This window comes from Blastomyces dermatitidis (genome assembly GCF_000003525.1).
Source record: "Blastomyces dermatitidis ER-3 genomic scaffold supercont1.6, whole genome shotgun sequence".
In the NCBI taxonomy this organism is placed as follows: domain Eukaryota; kingdom Fungi; phylum Ascomycota; class Eurotiomycetes; order Onygenales; family Ajellomycetaceae; genus Blastomyces; species Blastomyces dermatitidis.
In genome coordinates this window covers 136,150-155,919 of record NW_025544779.1, presented here as the reverse complement: position 1 = coordinate 155,919, position 19,770 = coordinate 136,150, and the positions used below count along the sequence as shown (strand labels likewise).

The 19,770-nt window shown below is 47.0% G+C and overlaps 6 protein-coding genes and 1 non-coding gene across 9 annotated transcripts; 4 read left to right on the top strand and 3 right to left on the bottom strand.

The window, feature by feature from the left end:
* Positions 1-212: 212 nt before the first annotated feature.
* On the top strand, positions 213-315 carry BDCG_17179. Its single transcript has one exon. It is a non-coding gene; the product is annotated as a tRNA-Arg (tRNA).
* BDCG_05682 (cupin domain-containing protein) lies at positions 297-6,484 on the bottom strand. Of its 3 annotated transcripts, XM_045421370.1 has the most exons (6): positions 6,165-6,484; positions 5,907-6,064; positions 4,580-5,800; positions 4,267-4,515; positions 3,928-4,139; positions 297-3,853 (listed from the first exon to the last, which is right to left on the bottom strand). In XM_045421370.1, the coding sequence occupies exons 1-5, from the start codon at positions 6,227-6,229 to the stop codon at positions 3,961-3,963; spliced, it is 1,872 nt and encodes a 623-aa protein (XP_045281358.1). In that variant the 5' UTR covers positions 6,230-6,484; the 3' UTR covers positions 297-3,853; positions 3,928-3,960. The 3 variants fall into 3 exon arrangements, with proteins under 3 accessions (XP_045281358.1, XP_045277271.1, XP_045281359.1); XM_045421369.1 differs by having other exon boundaries at positions 297-4,139; XM_045421371.1 differs by having other exon boundaries at positions 297-4,139; positions 4,580-5,767.
* Positions 6,385-8,130, top strand: BDCG_05681 (ribonuclease H2 subunit A). The gene has a single exon (XM_045421368.1). It carries the CDS (start codon positions 6,681-6,683, stop codon positions 7,710-7,712), a length of 1,032 nt encoding a protein of 343 aa, XP_045277270.1. The 5' UTR covers positions 6,385-6,680; the 3' UTR covers positions 7,713-8,130.
* On the bottom strand, positions 7,602-9,613 carry BDCG_05680 (peroxisomal membrane protein pex16). Its single transcript, XM_045421367.1, has 4 exons — positions 9,231-9,613; positions 9,104-9,139; positions 8,180-9,029; positions 7,602-8,098 (listed from the first exon to the last, which is right to left on the bottom strand). The coding sequence occupies exons 1-4, from the start codon at positions 9,526-9,528 to the stop codon at positions 7,975-7,977; spliced, it is 1,308 nt and encodes a 435-aa protein (XP_045277269.1). The 5' UTR covers positions 9,529-9,613; the 3' UTR covers positions 7,602-7,974.
* On the top strand, positions 9,225-14,798 carry BDCG_05678 (F-box domain-containing protein). Its single transcript, XM_045421365.1, has 3 exons — positions 9,225-10,633; positions 10,716-12,572; positions 12,655-14,798. Exons 2-3 carry the CDS (start codon positions 12,406-12,408, stop codon positions 14,339-14,341), a joined length of 1,854 nt encoding a protein of 617 aa, XP_045277267.1. The 5' UTR covers positions 9,225-10,633; positions 10,716-12,405; the 3' UTR covers positions 14,342-14,798.
* On the bottom strand, positions 9,619-12,255 carry BDCG_05679 (uncharacterized protein). Its single transcript, XM_045421366.1, has one exon. The coding sequence runs from the start codon at positions 12,034-12,036 to the stop codon at positions 9,763-9,765; it is 2,274 nt and encodes a 757-aa protein (XP_045277268.1). The 5' UTR covers positions 12,037-12,255; the 3' UTR covers positions 9,619-9,762.
* A 1,099-nt stretch (positions 14,799-15,897) lies between the features above and the next one.
* BDCG_05677 (cellular nucleic acid-binding protein) lies at positions 15,898-19,728 on the top strand. Its single transcript, XM_045421364.1, has 8 exons — positions 15,898-16,033; positions 16,335-16,563; positions 16,956-16,975; positions 17,042-17,076; positions 17,159-17,172; positions 17,241-17,255; positions 17,337-17,678; positions 17,818-19,728. Exons 2-8 carry the CDS (start codon positions 16,527-16,529, stop codon positions 17,925-17,927), a joined length of 573 nt encoding a protein of 190 aa, XP_045277266.1. The 5' UTR covers positions 15,898-16,033; positions 16,335-16,526; the 3' UTR covers positions 17,928-19,728.
* Positions 19,729-19,770: the final 42 nt, after the last annotated feature.

The window sequence follows — 19,770 nt, the reverse complement described above, 5'->3', positions numbered from 1 at the left end:
AGCGTAGCCTCGGCCAATCCAGCCACCGCCCAGCCTGGATCGTACCAAAGGTTCAGCCAGCATAAGCTTGGCATTGGGGCCCAGGATCTGGCGAACTAGGCTAGATAGATTAGTTACCTCGGTTAATTGCTAACTTACCTAACCTAACTACAATATCTCCACCACAACTTAACTTAGTGTGCGCACACTTCCCCAAAAAACCCAACATCACTGGCCGGCTGGCGTAATGGCTAACGCATCCGTTTCCGGTTCACCGGATTCACGTCCGACTTTCCAGTCTGCGGAAGATTGCAGGTTCGAGTCCTGCGTCGGTCGATTCTTTTTTGTTTTATTTTTGTTTTATTTATTTTTATTATTTTCCTGATTTCCTCCGTATCATCCTAAAAAAACCCCGTCGGATTTCCAACCAATTGTTGCGATTATAAAGGGGCTAGAATCGATAGTTACTATTATTATTTAAACCAGAAAAAACCAATATGATCGATCACTCGTCGAATTCGAGCCAAGGATGACGGATCTAGACTTCTCGTCACTCTCGCCTCGTTATTATGTATATACCATACCACAATATAGTATCTACACTTATGGAGTTTTTTTGTCTTCAGGGGTTGCCTTTGTAACGATTGTGAAGGGCACCGGTGTTTCAGGCCGAAAGAAGGATATGTATGTACATGTACATGGTCTTGACTTGATTGGGCGGATTTCCTCCTGTTGGCAGCATGGATTCATCATTGATTGCTCGTTTCTGTCGTTGGAGTTATTTTTGGCTGTGATTACCTGGGAGGTGAGGCAGTATTCCCCAATGAATAAGGGGCTTCACATTTATGATTATATATCCCTTGTATTAATAGGGTTCAGCAACGTTTGGCCCAAAGGGGTCTGCACAATCCATAGGGTATGATTATTCGGGCAGATATAGGGCCGAATAATTCACTATGGTCATTTTGATTTCCGCCTCCTTCCAGTTCAATCACCTTGGTCAAGGGGCGGTAGACGCCCGACAGAAATACCTCTTGTGTTGAGGGAAAAGAATTCGTAGCTGGAATGAGAGGTGGAGGGAGGTGCCTCCGACGTATGGTGCCTGAAGGAAGGGAATGTTTACTGTGCAGTGTCATTGGCCTGTCCCGTCCTAGGGTGCATTTGTAGAAGCTCATGCTTATGTAGAGCATGACCACCGTCGACGGTAACCCAGCACCTGACGAACCAGTGGAGCACTGGCAATGAATGAATGGCTGCTGAGGATTCCAGAGGAATTCGTCGGTGGCAAATATATTTTGAACCAGCTGACCATGATAGAAGATCACCCTGCCACGCCTCTTATTGCTGTCATTATCGGCTTGATAGTACTATTAATATCAAGAGTAGTTTTTAAAGCAAATTTTCAACGGAGCGGAATGTCAACGAAGTAATAATAATAGTAATAATAAAACATAAAGCTACAATTTGCAACATGTTATATATTACCATCAGAGGAATATGAAATATTATAACAGTCGCAATCGCAAAATATTTCTACTCCAGAATTTCCAAACTGCCATGGTCGTAAAAGAGTTGAACGAGCCCACCTTTGGTTAGAGTCCACGTTTCCACCAAGAGAAAGAACTTTGATACAAGCCTGGGGAACGTGGAGTGTCGAGACGTCATCATCCGATGGGCGAACCAATATTTTGGGAACGGCAGGAGGCAGCCATTGCGGTTTGCTGACTTGTTTGTGCATGTCAAGACGAGGCTTCTTTCCTGGTGCAGGCCAACCCTGCAGGCTTTTTGGGGGGCTTGGGAATAAAAGTGACAAATTCATTCGTGATGAGGTGGACAAATCACGCAGTTGGTTTCCGGATAGTGCTAGACGAGCATTGCGAGAACGGAGGGCGTCAAATCAAATGCGGCAAAATCAAAGTATCCATGATTCCACGAACCGAAAAAAACTTGACATCATCCCTCGAGCGGGGGTGGAAGCGGATGAGGTGGAGGATGATGTTGATGATCGCCCCAACGAACACCATAGCTAGCCAAAAAGTGTTTGCAGACGTGAAAGCACGAACCATGAAGGTTAAAATGTGGAATCCCCGATACGTTGTCACCAGTCTCAACGATGCGGAAGCAAATTCCTTCTGACATCCGCTCCGCCACCGTGTCCACGTTGAGGATGCTCTCCATACAGCCTTGACAGAACAGAGCGAACTTTCACCAGTCCATTTTTCATATGACAGCAGTTCGCGCCATCCCACCAGCGTAAGGTCTAGCGCACTCGAAAACAACCTTGTTAGTTGTCAAAGTGCGTTGATGGTGCCACGCTTTTGGAACCTGACTCTCAATTCGTCAGGCAACAGGGAATATGAACCAGAACAGGGGGAACATGCATCCCGTCTGTTGGATTTCCGACATGTCCACCTCGGAGGATTGGGTGGAAAGGCTCGGAAGGGGAAAAAAGGAGCCTGTATCTTTAATCCAGCTCATCATCCAAAGCTCGACAATTTCAAGATATCGGCAACTTTTGTCCGCCCTCCCATTTTTTGTTTTGATTCAAAAAGTATGCATCATTACCATAGTGAGGCTGCACCAGTCTACTCATGCACATGTAAATGCTACTTGAGAACTAGCAACATGCTTTTTCTTTTTCTTGAGCGGCGGCGGTGGACCAGGCCCTCGTAAAAAATAATAACAACAAATAATGAGGCATGAACTGGCTTTCCCGGGACAGAGATGATGTGAAAATTTGAACGGCATGTATGTAGGGTTTTGAATAATAATAGATGCCCAACGAAGCCATGCAGGATCGGTATAGTACATGGCCGAACCTGATCCACAGTCCCACGCTATTCAATTACCGTGAGGCGGTTTCTTACGCAGAGACCGAGCGATGAAGAGAACCAAAAGGCGAGAGCGGTCAACCCTTAGACATACATATGCGTGATACCGCTGATCACGGTTGAGGCGGGAAAGGGTTTTGGAAGGCCAATTGCACCCTTAACTCGTGGGAAGGAATTTTGTTAAAATCAGCCAAATACTGTTTTGTGCGCTGCTGCACGTCCTGGCCTCTCTCCTTGGTATTCTTGGTGAGTTGGCCTTAGTTCTCATATGCTCCAAAGGCGGTGAACGGTTGGACGCCATTGGACCGCCAGGGCGAGAGTAGGGGAGTCGAGAACCTTGAGAATCGAAGGGGCCTGTCACGGAGCTCTCTCTTCCATTCTTTGTTTGTGAACAAGGCTCATCCACACAATAAACGGGTCCTTTGGTGCCTGAAAGGAATTGATGTTCTCACCAGGCTCTTTTCTTCTGGAATCCTGGAAATTCGAGCAAAACCAAACGACGTCACTGTAAAAGAGGAATCTCTTCACTCCAACTAGGTATGGAGATTCCAGATAGATAACTGGCTCATAACACACACTTGAAAATACCCATGTACTGATACATCCAGCCCCCCGGATGTTGTTCGTAGGAGGAGTGGTCGTTTGTCTGAACCCCTCACGATAGTTTTGGATGAGTGGTTGGGATTTGGTGCTCGGGCCGCAGCAACACACGGTCATGTGATTGAGATCGCTGATTAAGAAACCACACAGCAGGGTCGAATACTTGCTCTCAGCTTTAGGGGAATATACGTGGATATAAAGATATCAAAGCAAATACACGCTCTTTCGATGATACACCAGGTAAAAATATACACCCTCAATAGAATATAATAAATTATGCCGCGAAATATACCTTCTCCGACAAGGCATGAGATCTCAACAACCTGCTGAAATGCACAATGCCAACCAAAACGCCAGACATAAATGCAGCGTCAAGCTAGAGCGTAGAGAGTACTCCGCACACCCCGAGCGACATAGAATGCGACCCCCGAGTATCCGCTGAACTGAGGTAAGAAAAATAATAGGGTGAGCAAGCACATCCACCCATAACCATACCAACAACCACTTGATTACTAACTAGAGACCAACAATCACCGAAATAAAAGCGCGCTCAATGCTGCCTCGGTCTACCTCTCTTTGCACCAGCCGGTGCCTGCACAGGTGCTTCTACAGGTACAGAAGTGGGCTCGGCACTTTCACTCTCACCCTCCTTGTTCTGGGGAACACACCCCTGGGTAAAGAAGAGCGCAGCGGGTTTGTCATAATCATTGGCAAAACTATAATTATTTCCTATAATCCCCACGTCAACAATGTCAGAAGTTAATATTGCGATTTACAATGGTAGCAAAATTGACTGGCAAGAATAGTAGAAGGTGGAGGAAACAGGAACGTGAAGAAAAATGTTGCGGATACTAACCTCGGGGAACTTGAAAAACGCACCCCTTTCCAGCGCTGAATTGAAGTCCTGACACATCAACCCGTATTCGGCCGTGGTAGACAAAAAAAACCATGTGCATTTTCTTAGAGTTCTTTTGTCTTTTAACAGCGCCAGGGGGCATATCAACAAATCCAGAACCTAGAAAAACGTTGTTGAGTATTTTCGCGAATCGGAATGTGGAATCCTTCACTTCATGCGTTTCTATTGCAGAAGGAGCAAAGGCAACATCTATACCCAAAATTTAGTAAAAGTAGCCCTTCTATTGAAGCTATTTCAAACGGAGGCAACACACCTATCATTTCCTCTTCCTGCGTGGCGCTCTGGGTTTTTGGATCCCACTTCTTTACTGGACCGTAAAACACCCCTTCTTCCGTTTCCCATGGCTCAGCGTTATCTATCTCATCCTCATCATCAGATGGGTCGTCCTTAGACCTTTTGGATTTGGACTTGGATTTAGATTTCTTCTTGGATGACTGTTTCCCTTTCCTGTCTACTCTCGTATCCAGCTCTTCTGTTCGAATGATTTCTTTAATCGTCGATAATGGGAAGCGTTGTCCAACTTCCGCAGACCCATCTCCATACACACACCGTTCGTTGCGCCAATACGCAAGTGGGCGTACTGATACCCGACCAGAGCGGGTATGCCTTGCGGATTGATCTGAGGGCGTTTCTCTTTTAAGTATATATAAACTTCGGTTTTTCAGTGGTCCATTTCGGTTTGTGATGTTCTCCACAACTGAATTTAGCTCCTGTTCTTGTTCAACGGACATATGAAGGTTGGATCGTCCCTTTGAACCACTTGTTTTCGCTCTCTTGGGTGCTCTGGAGCCATCTGCGTCCTCCTCGACATCATGATCTACTTCTGTAGTTGCGGCTTTGGGTTTTCTTCCTCGTCGTTTTGGTGCGGGCTTAGCTGATGCATTAGGGGCTGGCTCCGAATCCGCTTCACGTTCTTGTTGTGTCCTGGTTGAAGATTTGGGTTTTGATTGAGCATTCTTGCGCTTCCTCCCCACCGTTTTCGCAATTATTGAAGGTGAAGGTTCGCTTCCGGTATCCTCTGGGTCCTCTGGGTCTTCAACTGGTGCGTCATTCTCATCGTCGTCATCATCTTGATTCTGAGGGTTTGGTGAGTCTCCATCTACATTATCGTAGCCTTCGTGATAATCTCCGTGCGACTCTGCAAAGTGGGTATCCTCCGCTTCATCATCCATTAAATGATTGCCGTCATCCGAGAAGTCCGCAGGTTCGTCAGCTTCTAAAGGCATATCGGGAGGCGACCTGGCCAAGCGTGGCGCATGAGAAAAGTCAAGAGCACGCTTGGCTGATGGCCGTGCAGAAATAGGGCTGGAGGATGGGCCATAATGGGCAACAGAGGACGACCGGATCCCTGGAGTTCTTCTCGGGGAACCGGACATGTTTGATTTCATCGGGGAGCGCGATCGAGGAGGCAAAAGCAAGGGATTTCGTTGCACACGTCGGCCTGAAAGTACGTCAGCCGGTTCCGGGATGCTACCTAGAGTGAAATGAGTATATAGGATCCATCTTTGCACAGCAAACGTTATTGAACCCTAGTGAACCCTCTGCGTTTGTTGAGGAGGGGGATGGGGAGGGGAACGTACTATCTCCGGTTTCCATATCCTCTGAGTTTAGGGTATCGTTTCCGTAGCCATGGCCATTAGTCCTAACTGGGGATTTCTCCGGCGATGAGAACATCCCCTCAATCTCTTCCATGCCATGTTCATCGAGTTTCCCTTCCTTTAAGGTAATGCCCGTGCGCCTAATAGGAAGATACCAAAAACTTAGTAAATATTGTCGCAGTTTGCGCGCATTCCCGCAATGGCAATCCAGCTTCGAATCTCGAGAATTCAAGTACTTACCTTCCAGCCTTACCCACATTGGAGTAGTCGAAGTCGCGAGCTTTTGCAAGTCCTCGAGGTGGCATATTGCAGAATTGTAATGGTTTGTTGAAGATTTAAAGTCGGGAAAGCATAATATGTCCGCGATCAGCAGCGATGGCCCAAGAAGCAGGAGATATTCGGCAGCGACAATGAAAGTGAAAGGGCTCCGCTCAACACAGATATATATTCCCCTGCGTCGTTGTTGTTGTTGTATATGGTGCTGCTGGGCCTTGTTGGTCCGCCGTGGGAGGGGAGCATAATGCCGTAATAGAGCCAACGCGAATAAACGGCACTAATCCCGGTCTGGGGGACGCGTGTTATTTAGCTAAGCAACGTCACGTCTCCTTTTACTCTGTACTCTGTACTCTGTACAATGAACGGAGTATACAGATCACTGACCTATGATAAAGACAGACATTGGCGAAGTAAAAAGAGCCCTGAATACCAGCCATACAACAGGAATAAACACCATCGCCTCATTCCTCACCTTCCTCAATGGATAGTCAGGATTCCCCCAGCAGCGTACCCTTTATACCGCCATCAATACACGCTTCTACCCTCCTAGCTGGAGATTCATACACACATTACTCACCGTGTCCGCCAGTCATAACCCCGTCAACAACACCCTTAACATCCTCAAAAGACTCAATTGAACCAACCCCATGCGTTCTCGGTGTTGACGAAGCTGGCAGGGGCCCCGTTCTGGGCCCCATGGTTTACAGCGCATTCTACCTCCCACTATCACTCCACCACTCCCTATTAGCAGAAGAGCATCACTTCGATGATAGCAAAGTGCTCACTCCCGCCGTCCGATCAAACCTCATGCACCTCCTCTGTAGCCCCGACAACTCTTTGAGCACATCCTGCGGCTGGGGGGTCAAGGTGATGTCAGCACGAGACATATCTGCAGGCATGCTTCGACCTCGCACAAGAAACTATAACCTCAACGCACAGGCCATGGATGCAACAACAGAGCTTATTCGCTGTATTGTCGAGGAGAAGGGAGTTAACGTGAGAGAGGTATATATCGACACTATTGGGAATCCAGAAACATACCAAAGGAAGTTGGAGCGGGTATTCCCCTCGCTAAAGATTACGGTGGCCAAGAAGGCGGATTCGCTGTATCCCTCTGTCAGTGCAGCGAGTATCTGCGCAAAAGTTACGAGGGACGTGGCGTTGGAGATATGTTATGAGGCTCTGTTGAAACAGCGGGATACCGTGAAGCAAGACAGCACGACTGAGGGCTGGGGTAGCGGCTATCCTTCTGATTCCAAATGTGTTTCATGGCTCAAGAATGATATGGATACATTATTTGGATGGGGGTATGAATGTCGATTTAGTTGGGGGACTGCGAGGGAACTACTCGAATCAAAAACAGGGGTCAGAGTGGACTGGCCTGTTGAGGAAGACGAGGAGGCGCAACGGTTAACTAATTTCTTTTCAATTTCGGCAACTAGGGCTGGGAATAATGAGGAAAATGACGAGTTACGAGATTGGTACGGCCAAAGGCCTCAGGAGATATTTTGAAAACGCTCAAAAAATTTGATATCCCATTAATACTCTATCGCTTTAAAATGGCGATATAATGACAAATTATAACGGAGGAACCCTTTTAGGTTTGCCTCTTCATTAAAACGAAAAAGAAATGATGCATCCCGCACATTGTAATGCTCCCCTATAATACACACGTAGCCCGTTCTCTATAATAAACCAAAACAAAAGGGGAATTGCCATAAACTAGGAAGTTGAAACCTCAGACTCTTGAATAACAAAGGGAAAGATTCTCGGATCAGAGAGTGGCTGTTGGGAAGTAATAAGTATCCCAGAGATATTGGTAGTCTTCCACAATACCTCCGATCAATCCAATTAATGGCTTGCCTTCTAGTCTCTTAGCAAAACTTTGCAGCCAAACCCTGCGCACACAATATGGTAAGCATCCGTAAACAATTTCACACTCAGTGGCGCATAAGGAATTGAACAAGACCAGAACGTACTTCGTAATATTTTCATAAAACGCTCCCCTCATCACCCACCAGCCCATTGCCCAACCCCGTTTCCGAAGCTCCTCCTTCTCTAGAGCCGTCAAGGCCCGTAAACCGCCTGCAACTCTTTCTCGGAAATCCTTCTTCGCAAGTTGTCTGCATCCATACTCCATGCCAAAGCCAATAAGCCATGGAGTCCAGCTCTTCTTATTGTTGCGCCATTTCTGGAGGGCTAGCGCGTAGATCAGTGGGCGAATGATATACAGCACCTCAGCGAGTTGGCCCTGCCCGGTAACTCGATGAAGAAGACTTTTCGGAGGCTTTATATCATCGGCTGTAAGGACTCTAGATATCAGATAATTTGAAATGTCGCCAACATCCGGCAAAGTCGGTAGCGATAGGCCTGTCCTTGGCATCGTCCAACTTAAGTCTGAAGCTGATCCGCTTTCGCTATGAAGGGACGACTTATCATCCCACAGGTTATTACTCTCTTCTTCTTCCTCAGGGCTTCTTGGATCTACCTCCCTCTCCGGTAAAGGTGGAGAAACCAATGGTCTAGAGTTCGTGAGACGGAGTAATATCAATCGACATAATGCCTTCACGCCCTCGATAAAAACGATCACGCGCCAGCGGATTTTTTCTCCACGACGGCGGGCTATCATTTCCCAGAGTAATTCTGTATATTGAATCATCTGTAAGGTCAAGGCTACCCGTTGGTAAAGTGAGGAGCGCGAAGACCAATATTTAGTATATCGCGCATGTGGAGTAGGGTTAGGACGGGTAATGGTCGCAGGAAGCCGGGAAATAACTCTTGAAACGAGGGAATCATGGTATAACGATAGAAGCTGAACCCCAGAATGAACTATATGACGTTAGTTTGCCAAATGCGCTCATAGTTCGTGAGCCTGGTGCATAAAGGGGGGGGTGATGACGTACGGGACTCAGAAGCAAGCTCAGATTCTCGAAAACGTCCTAGTAGAGAAAATTATAGGTTAGCCAACGTTCGAGAACACAGACCCATCCGCGCATCCGCGCAACAACAGAAAGGATACTGGGCCCATACCTGGAATGATGTATGACAAGGATCGGAGGGTGGATTCGATTTGGCTGATGGAGCTGGAATTTTTGGTTACAAATTCTTCATACAGTCCTTTCAGTTTCCTCGGATGAGATAGAGCCGCTGGGAATCGACTGCAGTCCTTGTTTAAGGGCTCCATCGCGATATGACAGTGAAGCGTCAAGGCAGACACTGTCAGATCTGCCAAAAGGGTGGTTGTCGAGTAGTGTTGGTTGCGGGTGGTTGATCGGCACCGGAGAGGGATTCCACGTGACGCGCTATCAACAGGTGGGTGCCGAGGCATTCGGAGAGCTTTCCAGCGCAGACAAGGTATCAGAAACCTTAGATTCTCCAAACAGGTTCGGTTTTCACCTCAAAACTGAATGAAGACCACCGCAGGTAGTAGTTAAAATTTAGATGTACTTTATAATTAACGGTGTTTTCCTTATTATTATAATAAATGCCCCAGCAACAATATGGATAGCAAACAGCCGGATGTAGCCATTACATATGTATATAGATGCACTTCACAACTCACTTATTCATCAGCAAACTTCCACAAACCCCCTGGCCGCATCGCCTCCTTGTATCTTTCCGCCAGCTTCTCCTGCTCAGCCATCCTCGCCTCTTCCCGATCACGCTCCAGCTCTTGCGTACTAGGCATATCCGTACGCCAGAACCCAGGCGGCGAACGCCATCGTTCATGAACGTGTCGGTGTTTTCCAAACTGATTGGCAAGATGTCTCGTTCGCGCATCAAGAAGCAACTCCCGCAGCTCTTTTTCCGTCATTGTCTCTAAGACGTTTCTATTGTCGCCCAAGTATTCATCCAGAACTTGTCGGTCCTCCTGGTCTAAATCCTCCAGAGATACATCGTTATTACCGGCTGTCCCGAATCCCTTGAGCTTTGCCATGGCGCGGAAACCTTTCCCACAGCATTGTGGGCGGATGCAGCCCGGGAGGCATTTCCTCAGGTCCTTCCTGCGAACTACCTCATCGAATGCATAATCAAGTCCCTGGTTTCTTTCTGGGTTGAGTTTGAAATGTTCGAATCCGAGGCGATGAAGAGGTCTAGCTCGAAATGGTTCATCTTCTGGTGCCACCTCGTCGTCGGCTCGAGGCTGATGGGGTCCGGCAGAACTGCGTAAACTCCGCGAAGTTGGAGGAGGGGGCTGTCGCCCGGATCGGGCCCTCTTCTCGATACCCTGCGGCCGAGCAGTCCGGGGAGTGATGGACCTTGCCGAAATCTTACTTGGGGTTCCAAGGGGTGAGTTATCCGAAACCTCAGGGTTTCGAAAGGGGGAGGCCAGTATTGGTTGTGGCCGTGGCGCACCTTCTAGAAGATCTTCGAGGCGACCAGCAGCAGGGGATTTCGATATCTCAATTTTAGAGATCGTGTGCAGTTTTCCAGTATGAAGACCCGTATTCGCTCTCTGACAACTCGCTTCTTCTCCATCTTCTGCCACTAAATGCACTGGCTCAACACCTCTAGGTTCATACCGTCTTTGTTTGGCCCCTTGATTCGGGGTATGCCCGTCTCCTTGTTGAATAGAAGGAACATTGGCATTCACCGGCTGAAGGGCTAAGCGGCGCTTGGTTCCCGCTAATGGCCGCTGATCCAAATTTGGTGGCTTTATTCTGACATTTTCTCGCTCATCAAAGGCAGGAAAACGATTGTCTGATTGTTGAGCAGGTGGACTATCAGCATGGTCCCTTGGTATAAAATCAAATTTGCCTTTTTCGCGGGTACTCAGATCTAAACAGTCATCGTCGCTATCCCCCTCGATATCGTTATTATTGTTTGTCCTATGGGTCCTCTCAAGAGGGCTACTTGACGTAGGCTCGCTTTTCACAGTAACAGGTGTGGTAAAACTGCCAGTCTCGTGGAGGCCTGCGGCATTATTCAACACTGGATGTTGATTTCCCCTCCCCCTCCCCTTAACTGGCCTTGACGAAACGAAAATCGGGGTCTCGGCGGGGGGAGAACTTGGAAATATATGCGGCTCGACAGCGTATCGGGGATCTTGTGTTTGGGTTGACATTATATCCGAGGAGCTCAGCTCTGAGGAATGCTGCTGAAGTGACTCTCCAGTAACGCTTCCCGCTCGGGTGTTTGGACTGGGTAGGGTGGGTAATTGGGGTTCTCGCGCCTTTTCCAATGTTCCAATGGCCGTATTCTCCTCGACCAGACCGTTTTCATGCATGTGGGGTTGGCGTATTTGACCCGGAGATCCAAGTGTAGATATACCGGGTGTAGATACGGCTTCATTCTGTCCAGGACGATGGTGTCTCACTGGGCAATGAGCCGCAATTGTATTGTCCCTCCGAAAAACAGTCTTTTTCCCATGAACGTAAACATCAAATGTATCGCGTTCGAAGCATTTGTTCCACAAATTGACCTTGCTTTTGCAACTCCTCAGCTTCTTCTTCACTGTGAAGAAGGATTCAATTAGGCTAGCATTTTCTTGAAAAAGTTGCTCATAGCGCTTCGCTAGACTCGCATAATGTTCGTAAGAAATCGTTTCAGGTTTCTCTGCTGTACCCCCGAGATCATGAATAACCGAATGTGGAGCATATTGCTGTCTGTTTTCGAGTAGCCTTTTCTCTACTTCATCAACAGAGTCAGTGTCAGTCGTTTCAATAGCTTCGAGCTGTCGTTGCAAGTCTGAATTCTCCGTTTCCAAAACTTTAATCTGCTTCGCATGCTCTTCGAGCTTTGTTGCCAGCTCCACATTCTCTTGCTTCCATTGTCGACATTGGTTGATGAGGCCGCCAACCTGCTCTGCAAGATTGCTGAAATCACCTCCCTCCATTGGGGCTTTCTCAGAGACAATAGCGAATAATGGAGGTGATCATAACTCCCAGCTGTTAGGGCGCCTGGAGAATAGTTGGTCCCCAGAAAACGTATTAGAATATTGCAACGCACTGGGACTTAAAGCAATTAGACCAACCCCCGTTCCACGGTGGTGGTGCACTGTTTTCGGAGGGAGCCCGAAAGACGCGCTTGGAGCGCGTGCAACCAGAACGATATCACGTGGCGATAAGTCTGCGCCGATAAGAGGCGCTCGCCAAAACCAACTTCCAGCACCATCGCACCCAGTCAGACAGTGAATCGATATATGTATTGGTAGTCTGTCTTTTTTATGGATTAACGTATTTGAATTCCTTTTCGTCCCCGTAAAATGTCGAAACGTCGCCTTGACGACGTCCAAACAGCAAATGCGCCGCCGGAGAAGCGAGTGCGTGCTGACGATTCTCGAAAGAAGGATCTTCTATCAGGACTGAGCGATGAGCTCATACTTCATATCCTGAGTTTCCTACCTACTCAGTCGCTGAGTATATGCCAGAGGTACGCTCTACCTATTTATACCATGTTCTGTCCATCTTGGTAATGATCATCCTAACACTTGCGTTTTGAAAACCCGCACCAGATTATCACATCGATTCCATGGACTCGCCGGCGATTCGGAATTATGGAAGCAGAAATACTACTCGCGCTGGGTATGGCCTCGAGCCCGCCGTATTCGTCATCTTAAGGACTCGGGCCTCGCCTCCAGCACCACGCCCAGGCCTATTGGATATACCCCAAGGCCGTCGAGGTGGATTGGCCATGAACATTTAGCTACGAATCTAGAAAATACGGATTGGAAGAAACAGTATCGTTTGCGGCATAACTGGTCCAAAGGGTCTTGCCGGGTCACTGAAGTCGAGGTCGCACAACCGTCGGTCCCGCCGGTGTTAGTGAAACTATGCAAAGGGGTAGTGTTCACAGCCGATGCGGGTAATGGGCTTCGCGCGTGGACTACTGGAGACACGAAACTGTGTCTGGCTAAGTTGTCATTTTCTGATATGAGGGAAGGGAAGGGCTCCTGCAGCGCACCCACGGCGATTTCCGTGACGGCAGAGGATGGCCCCCATGGCGATTTCGAAGTCATTGTTGGATTCGAGGATGGGAGTTACAGCGTATATTCTTTAAGCTGCGACAGTGCGCGTTTCCATTTCCGCTACTCACATCCCGCATCATCGAATGGCGCCATTACTGCTCTTGCATCATCATCCTCGTATCTCTTTGCACTATCCCAGAACCAAACAGTGTCTCTCTACCGATTTTGTGCTTTTGCAAAGGGGAAGGGGGAAGTCCAAGAACAAACGATGAAATCGCCAACGCTAATCGCCTCCCTTAAAGCCCACAATATATACGCACCACTTTCGCTCTCCATCCGGTCATTAGCTACCGAAATCATTGCATCCATAGTATATAGCTTCCCCCGAATAGGTTGCGGATGGTCAGTTGGGCTGCAGGAACTCCGACTAAACCATGATGGTGAAAACCTAGGAAGCCGGCTCGCAACCACGGTCGATCTCCAATTCTGCGCCAGCCCCTTTAATTCCCCGACAATAAAAATACTAAATAACAGAGGCAACGGCAAAACGCGCCATAATATCCATAGAAACAGCGGTAAAAATGACTCCATCGTCATCAGTACTTCCTCCGCGCCCCTTAGCCCATGTCTCTCATACACACAACCGCCCACCTCGATCTCATACAGCCATCCATACCTCCTCACCTCCCACGCGGACAACACGTTGACGATGTACCTCGTCGTCTCCACCGCTGACGCGCTCATGATCAAAACGGGGCGTCGGCTCTGGGGGCACACGTCCTCGGTATCTGGCGTGCAGGTGAGTGAGCGTGGGAGGGCAGTCTCCGTCAGCTCGCGCGGTGGCGAGATTCGTATTTGGGAACTGGAGGATATGATATCGTCGTCGTTTCCCTCGGCGCGGATGGTGCGCAGAGATAGTAGTGTTCAGATCAGCGCTGAGAATGAAAATCGTAATGGAAATGGAAACGACGAAACCAGTGCGGATGCGGATGCGGATGCGGATGCGGATACGGGGCGGTGGAAAAGACGGCGGTTACAGCAACCTTTGGAGCTAGTTTCTGAAGCCATTGAGCGGCGCGGGGATGGACTAGGGCTTGCGCTGCAGGATGTGTCGAGGGAGCTGGCGTTGGCGGCACGAATGAGGGGGTGGGTGGGATTTGATGATGAGCGGGTTGTGGTGCTTCGTGAGCGGGAATTGGGGACGCAGTTGCTGGGTTGTTATGACTTTACGTAGAAGGATTGTCGCTTTTTAAGTTCATATTTAGCTGAATCAGATGGTAAATTGAGTCTGATAGTTATCTATCTACTGCGTAGATTCATAAATAGCTCCTAGACTTCAACATACGTAGTAAGCACGTGTACCTGCACATGTACATGTGCATGGGCCCCTCAGGAAAAATATCTTGCTTTTTTAATAGACGGTTTATACAGCTCTCGTCCTCTTCTCGTGGCCGGTGGGTGTCCTTTGCTCACGATTGTACAGGACAGACACACCACGTACAGTCTTAGGACTCCAAATGTTCAAAACTCAGACGAACTTCCACGGAGCTTTCTGTATATCTATCATCTAGGTGTACAATATGAGTGGACATGTGTCCTGGGCCATTCCTGCCTCTCTGCTGTCTGATGAGGGGGATGTTTGCAGTCCTAGAAGTAGAAGCTAAAAAATAGAATAAAAAGTTAAAAAGTAGGTATCCATGTATAGGTGGTAACTAACAACAATAATAATAGAGATAACCTGGTTCGTCATGAAGGCGATCATCGGCGGCTCGAGCTTCCTTCTCCCTTCCGTGCAGCTACGACGGACACCCAGTTCTGCCCTGAGTCTTCCCCTGGTCTAGCTCCTCTTAACGGATGCCACATATGGGTGGAATAGGCGTCATGCAGATTGCACGAGGGTGGGGATAGAGAGGAATATACATAGATATAAATAGAGTAGAGAAGAGAAGAGAAGATAGCGAGATAAATAGAGAGACAGCCGGGACCTTGGGGGCAGCGAACACGGAGGGAGACAGCGAGAGGGGGGACCTTGGGGGGAAGGGGAAGGGGTTGTTGAGCTGTAGTTATTAGCGTCAGGATAAATAATCAGGGTGTTCTAGTATAAATATTATATATATATATATATATATAGTATAGTACGCCCCCAGTTTCTCTTGCTGGATTGTTTTGTTTCTTCTTCTTTTTGTTTCTCTTCTCCTTCGTCTTCTGTTAATTTTTGGTGGGACAGACAAGACATGGCTGACAGACATCGCAATCCATATCACTACTACCACTCACTACCCACCAAGATGGCCTTGGGCCAGTTGGAAATTGAGTGGGAGATTGAGTGGGAGATTGAGATGAAGACGGCGAACAGAAATGAATAAATATCTAACATACTGAGTATCTAGGTGTTTCTGATAGGGGATTGTTTCTCATTTTGCAGCAGAAAATGAGAGCTTACTGCTGCTCAGTAACTACTTGTGCAACCCAACCGTGAAACTAATATTTGTACATGTACATACAAAATAGAGCTGACATGACAGGACCGCTATTTGAACCGACCAGGATTGAACAGGAGATCCTATTGTGGAGAGAGAAAGGGATTTTTATTATTCCCTTCAACAACTATGTTATTGAACAATAAAATATTATAATAATGGCTCCCGACTAACAAAGCCGCGGGTCCAGTGACTTCGTCGTCCTTGGGGCCAGCCGCAGTCCGTCCAGTCCGTCTTCTTCTTCTCTTCGACATCATCCAGACAGACAATCAATCAATCAATCAATCAACAACCACCACCCACTACCACCACCACCACCACCACCACCACAGCAGCAGCAGCAGCAGCGGCAGCAGCGGCAGCAACGTCTTCGTCTTCTTTTATATTATCTCTTCTTCTTCCTCTTCCTCCTCTGACGATAATCCTCTCCGCCAACTATTGTGACGGTACGTATTATTGACCCTCCGCTACCTAGCTCTAGCGGGCTGGCTTATTTTTGGCCCCTCGCTCGCTTGGAGCCACCGCCGTTTTCAAGCTTTCCCCGCATCGCACTGTCCGGCATTTTTGACATTTTTTTGCCTTGTGAGAGGGGCGATATTTTTTCGAATTTTTTTTCGAATTTTTTTCTTTTTACCTTTTTTTTTTCGCTTTTTTAAAAGATTTTTCCAAATATTTTTTCTTTCCCGGCCTTGCTGCTGACTTGGGTCCTGACTGACAAACCTTTTACCCTATATTTTTTGCCCCAAGGAGCAAATAATCGACATAAAATTTTAAACCCTCCCCCCCTCTCAACCTCCTCCTCCTCGTCGAACTTTCAACCCAGATCGATTTACAATACTCGATTTATTCTCCGGTTCTTTCGATTACCACCAACCTTTCATCTCCCCCCTTTCAGTCCTTATCTATAAAAGAGAATACTTTTTTTCTAAGTCGCCAAAGATGGATTACCAGTCAGGTAGCCGTGGATGCTTCAATTGTGAGTCCGCCTCTTAATCGCTGCGATTACAACCTTTTTTTTTATGTGGTTTGAAATTTTATTTGTGGCCGCGTCGGTTGTGTAGGTTGGCTGGAACTGTTTCCTCTGCACTATTTGTCCCTCCAGCCCTCACTTGGCCGTTTAATGTCTCTGCGGGACTTGTCCAATATCGATCGAAATAATTATCCAGGCGATCTGCGATATCTCCCCACGCGCAAGGCTCCGTTTTTTTGTTTTTTTTTTTTTGTTTTTTTGTTTTTTTGTTTTTTTGTTTTTTGTTTTTTGTTTTTTATTTTTTTATCGTTCTTGCACTTGGAAATGTTATTCCCAACTCGCAGTCGAGTGCTTTTTTGGTCTTAACCCATGTTTACTAACACCCATCTCCGTTATAGGTGGCGAGGCCTCTCATCAGGTTAATATGTTTTGCGCCCTGTGGATTCGTGGATGGCATTGATTTTTGTTTTTCTCCCCTCATTAGGCTCGTGATTGCCCCAAGAAGGGAACTCCTACCTGGTAAGTCATTCGACATCTTCTCCTCCTTCTCCTCCTCATCATCATCTATCCCTGTTTCATGTCTAACTCGATTTTCTTCCAGCTACAACTGTGGTGGTAAGTCGCCAAAACCCAGGTTTCATTTATGAAGAAGATTTTAATCTGGTTGTGTTTTGTGCTATCAGGACAGGGACACGTCAGTAAGTATACGCACCCAGTGCCCCCATTCCTCATATGACAAACCCACACGGAATCCATCTAACGCAATTTCCCTATTCTAGGCCGTGAATGTACTGCTGCCCCCAAGGAAAAAACCTGCTACCGATGCGGCCAGACCGGACACATCTCCCGTGACTGCACATCTGCCGGATCCGGAGACAACTACACTAGCGGTGGTTACTCTGGCGGAGGAGCTGCTGGCGGCCAGGAATGCTACAAGTGCGGCCAAGTCGGACACATCGCCCGTAACTGCTCACAGAGCGGAGGTTACGGATCCGCTGGTTATGGCGGTGCTGGTGGTTACGGCGGTGGCTATGGCGGCGGCCGCCAGCAGACTTGCTATTCGTGCGGCGGCTACGGTCATATGGCTCGCGACTGCACTCAGGGTCAAAAGTGCTACAACTGTACGTTTTAATTTACCCCCACCCCTTTCCTGTCCCTGTCCTCTTTCTTTCTTCCTTCCTCTCTTCCCCTCTCTTTTCGTCTCTCCAAGCAAATATCGTATCCAATTCTGATTTTTCTTCTTTGCCTCCGTCCCTCAAGGCGGCGAAGTTGGCCATGTCTCTCGAGACTGCCCCACTGAGGCCAAGGGTGAGCGCGTTTGCTACAAGTGCAAACAAACCGGCCACGTCCAGGCAGCCTGCCCCAACTAAGTACGGCAGAGAAAAGGGCGTTTATTGGGGCCGTCGTGAGAGAGAAGATCGAGGAGAAACTGGGTTTCCTTTTCCTTTTTTTCCTTTCTTTTTCCTTCCAGCCAAGCGTGCGGGCATTCATAGTTATTTATTTTTTGTTGCCCCCCACCACCACATGGCCCATTTGGAAGGATAGCCTGGTCATGACTCGGACATGAGAAAAAAAATAAATTTTTTCTTTTTTATTTGGGCCCCCTCCCCCTTTCTTGTTTTTTGCCTCTTTTTTCTCCTTTTTCCGTCGTTTTTCTTATACTTTAAATCATCATGAGATTATGCCTCTTTTTGTTTTTCCTGTCTTTCTTATGCTACTATTACCGCTACTACGTCACACATGGAAAGAAAAACAATCCCTTTTTTGAAACAAAAATGAACACCCCCCATACTCACCCTCCTATGCACACGCACATCATACACATACATACATACACCCTGGCCTGGATTTGGTTATGTCAAGGAAATCAAGGAAATTACTGATAGGCAAAGGAGAAACGAAGGGAAAGAAAAAAGGGCAAAAAAAAAAAAAAAAAAAAAAAAAAAAAAAAAAAAGAAGGAAGGAAAAAAGATATTCAAACGCTCTGAGGATGGTTTTGCGTTTTGCTCTTTTGGTTTTTTTTTTTTTTTTTTTTTTTTTTTTTTGTTCTATGTATGGATTTCCTTTTTTTTTATTTCTGTTTTTGTAAAAGGATGAAGAGACAGAAATTGAGAGTTGAAATGAGAGAAGAATGACACAAGCAAAGCAAAGCAAGACACACATCCCCACATACATACACCATCACACCCATGCATGCAGGGCATGTATATGCACAACCCGCTCCACCAAATCACCAAATCACCAAATCCCAAAATCGGATCAGCAATGGCACTTTTGTGTGTTCTCCTTCAGGTTGTTTTTCAGTTCAGAGAATATATCTTTCTCTTGTTTTTTTCTCATTTTTTCTTTTGTCCAGGCTACATACCATACCATCTTCATCATTGCATATTTTGTGGTGTATTTTTCCCCCGTTTATATAAATAAGCACACATACATGTACTTGCACCTATCTCCAGCGAGGGTATGCTCGAGCTATCGATCTCACCGGATAAAAGGCAACAAAAGACTACCTCCGACTCTGATACAAAATTGTCGCTTCCCTTTCTTTCGTTTTTATTTCTCTAGGGTATGTAAAATTTCTATTAGGTCTTCTCGATTTTTTTTTCAGGGTTCTTTATATTTCTTTTTTTCATTCTTTTTTCTTCTTTTTTGGGAAACCAAATTGTTATTTCTCCTATCTATATAGAATGAATGGGCTATGTATCGATTAAATAAAAAGGATGACCGGGGAAGGGGGGTTATCTTTCTCTCTTTGCCTTTCCTTTGTGTTGGTTTGCGAGAGACAAGGCCAGCTATCTGTTTCGGTTTTGAGGTGTCCTCTCTACACGTCAGCTTGTTCTTGTACCGTCTAGTAGCTAGCTATAGTTGTTTTTATCCTTGATTAAATAAGAAATACTTTTGCTTTGACGGAGAGAGCAAGGGAGAAGAAGGGAGGGCTGATATCAATATCATCATCATTAAGCTTAGCCGGGCTCTCTTGTTGCAAAATAGAAATGAACAGCGCTAGCTTCATATTTTGTTCAAGTGTTTACTTATTAATACCCTATAGACGAACGTGCCGACTCAACTCCCCACTTAGGAGGTTGATGGATGGGTAAATAAGTAGGTAGCTGAAAAGTATGGTTCAGGAACTCCTACTCTACTCTTTATCTTCCCTCTACCCACCTAAATTTCTCCCCTCTCCTACTCACGATCCCTCTACAACCCCAACAC

Coding starts and splice junctions, on each gene's coding strand:
- BDCG_05681 (XM_045421368.1), top strand. CDS start 6,681: ATGGATAGTCAGGATTCCCCCAGCAGCGTACCCTTTATACCGCCATCA.
- BDCG_05682 (XM_045421369.1), bottom strand. CDS start 6,229: ATGCCACCTCGAGGACTTGCAAAAGCTCGCGACTTCGACTACTCCAAT. Junction 6,065..6,164: donor AATGTGGGTAAGGCTGGAAG/GTAAGTACTTGA, acceptor TCTTCCTATTAG/GCGCACGGGCATTACCTTAA. Junction 5,801..5,906: donor GGATATGGAAACCGGAGATA/GTACGTTCCCCT, acceptor ATTTCACTCTAG/GTAGCATCCCGGAACCGGCT.
- BDCG_05678 (XM_045421365.1), top strand. CDS start 12,406: ATGTCGAAACGTCGCCTTGACGACGTCCAAACAGCAAATGCGCCGCCG. Junction 12,573..12,654: donor TCGCTGAGTATATGCCAGAG/GTACGCTCTACC, acceptor AACCCGCACCAG/ATTATCACATCGATTCCATG.
- BDCG_05677 (XM_045421364.1), top strand. CDS start 16,527: ATGGATTACCAGTCAGGTAGCCGTGGATGCTTCAATT. Junction 16,564..16,955: donor TAGCCGTGGATGCTTCAATT/GTGAGTCCGCCT, acceptor TCTCCGTTATAG/GTGGCGAGGCCTCTCATCAG. Junction 16,976..17,041: donor GTGGCGAGGCCTCTCATCAG/GTTAATATGTTT, acceptor TCCCCTCATTAG/GCTCGTGATTGCCCCAAGAA.
- BDCG_05680 (XM_045421367.1), bottom strand. CDS start 9,528: ATGCCTCGGCACCCACCTGTTGATAGCGCGTCACGTGGAATCCCTCTC. Junction 9,030..9,103: donor TGAGCTTGCTTCTGAGTCCC/GTACGTCATCAC, acceptor AACGTCATATAG/TTCATTCTGGGGTTCAGCTT. Junction 8,099..8,179: donor TTTTATGAAAATATTACGAA/GTACGTTCTGGT, acceptor TTGTGTGCGCAG/GGTTTGGCTGCAAAGTTTTG.
- BDCG_05679 (XM_045421366.1), bottom strand. CDS start 12,036: ATGGAGGGAGGTGATTTCAGCAATCTTGCAGAGCAGGTTGGCGGCCTC.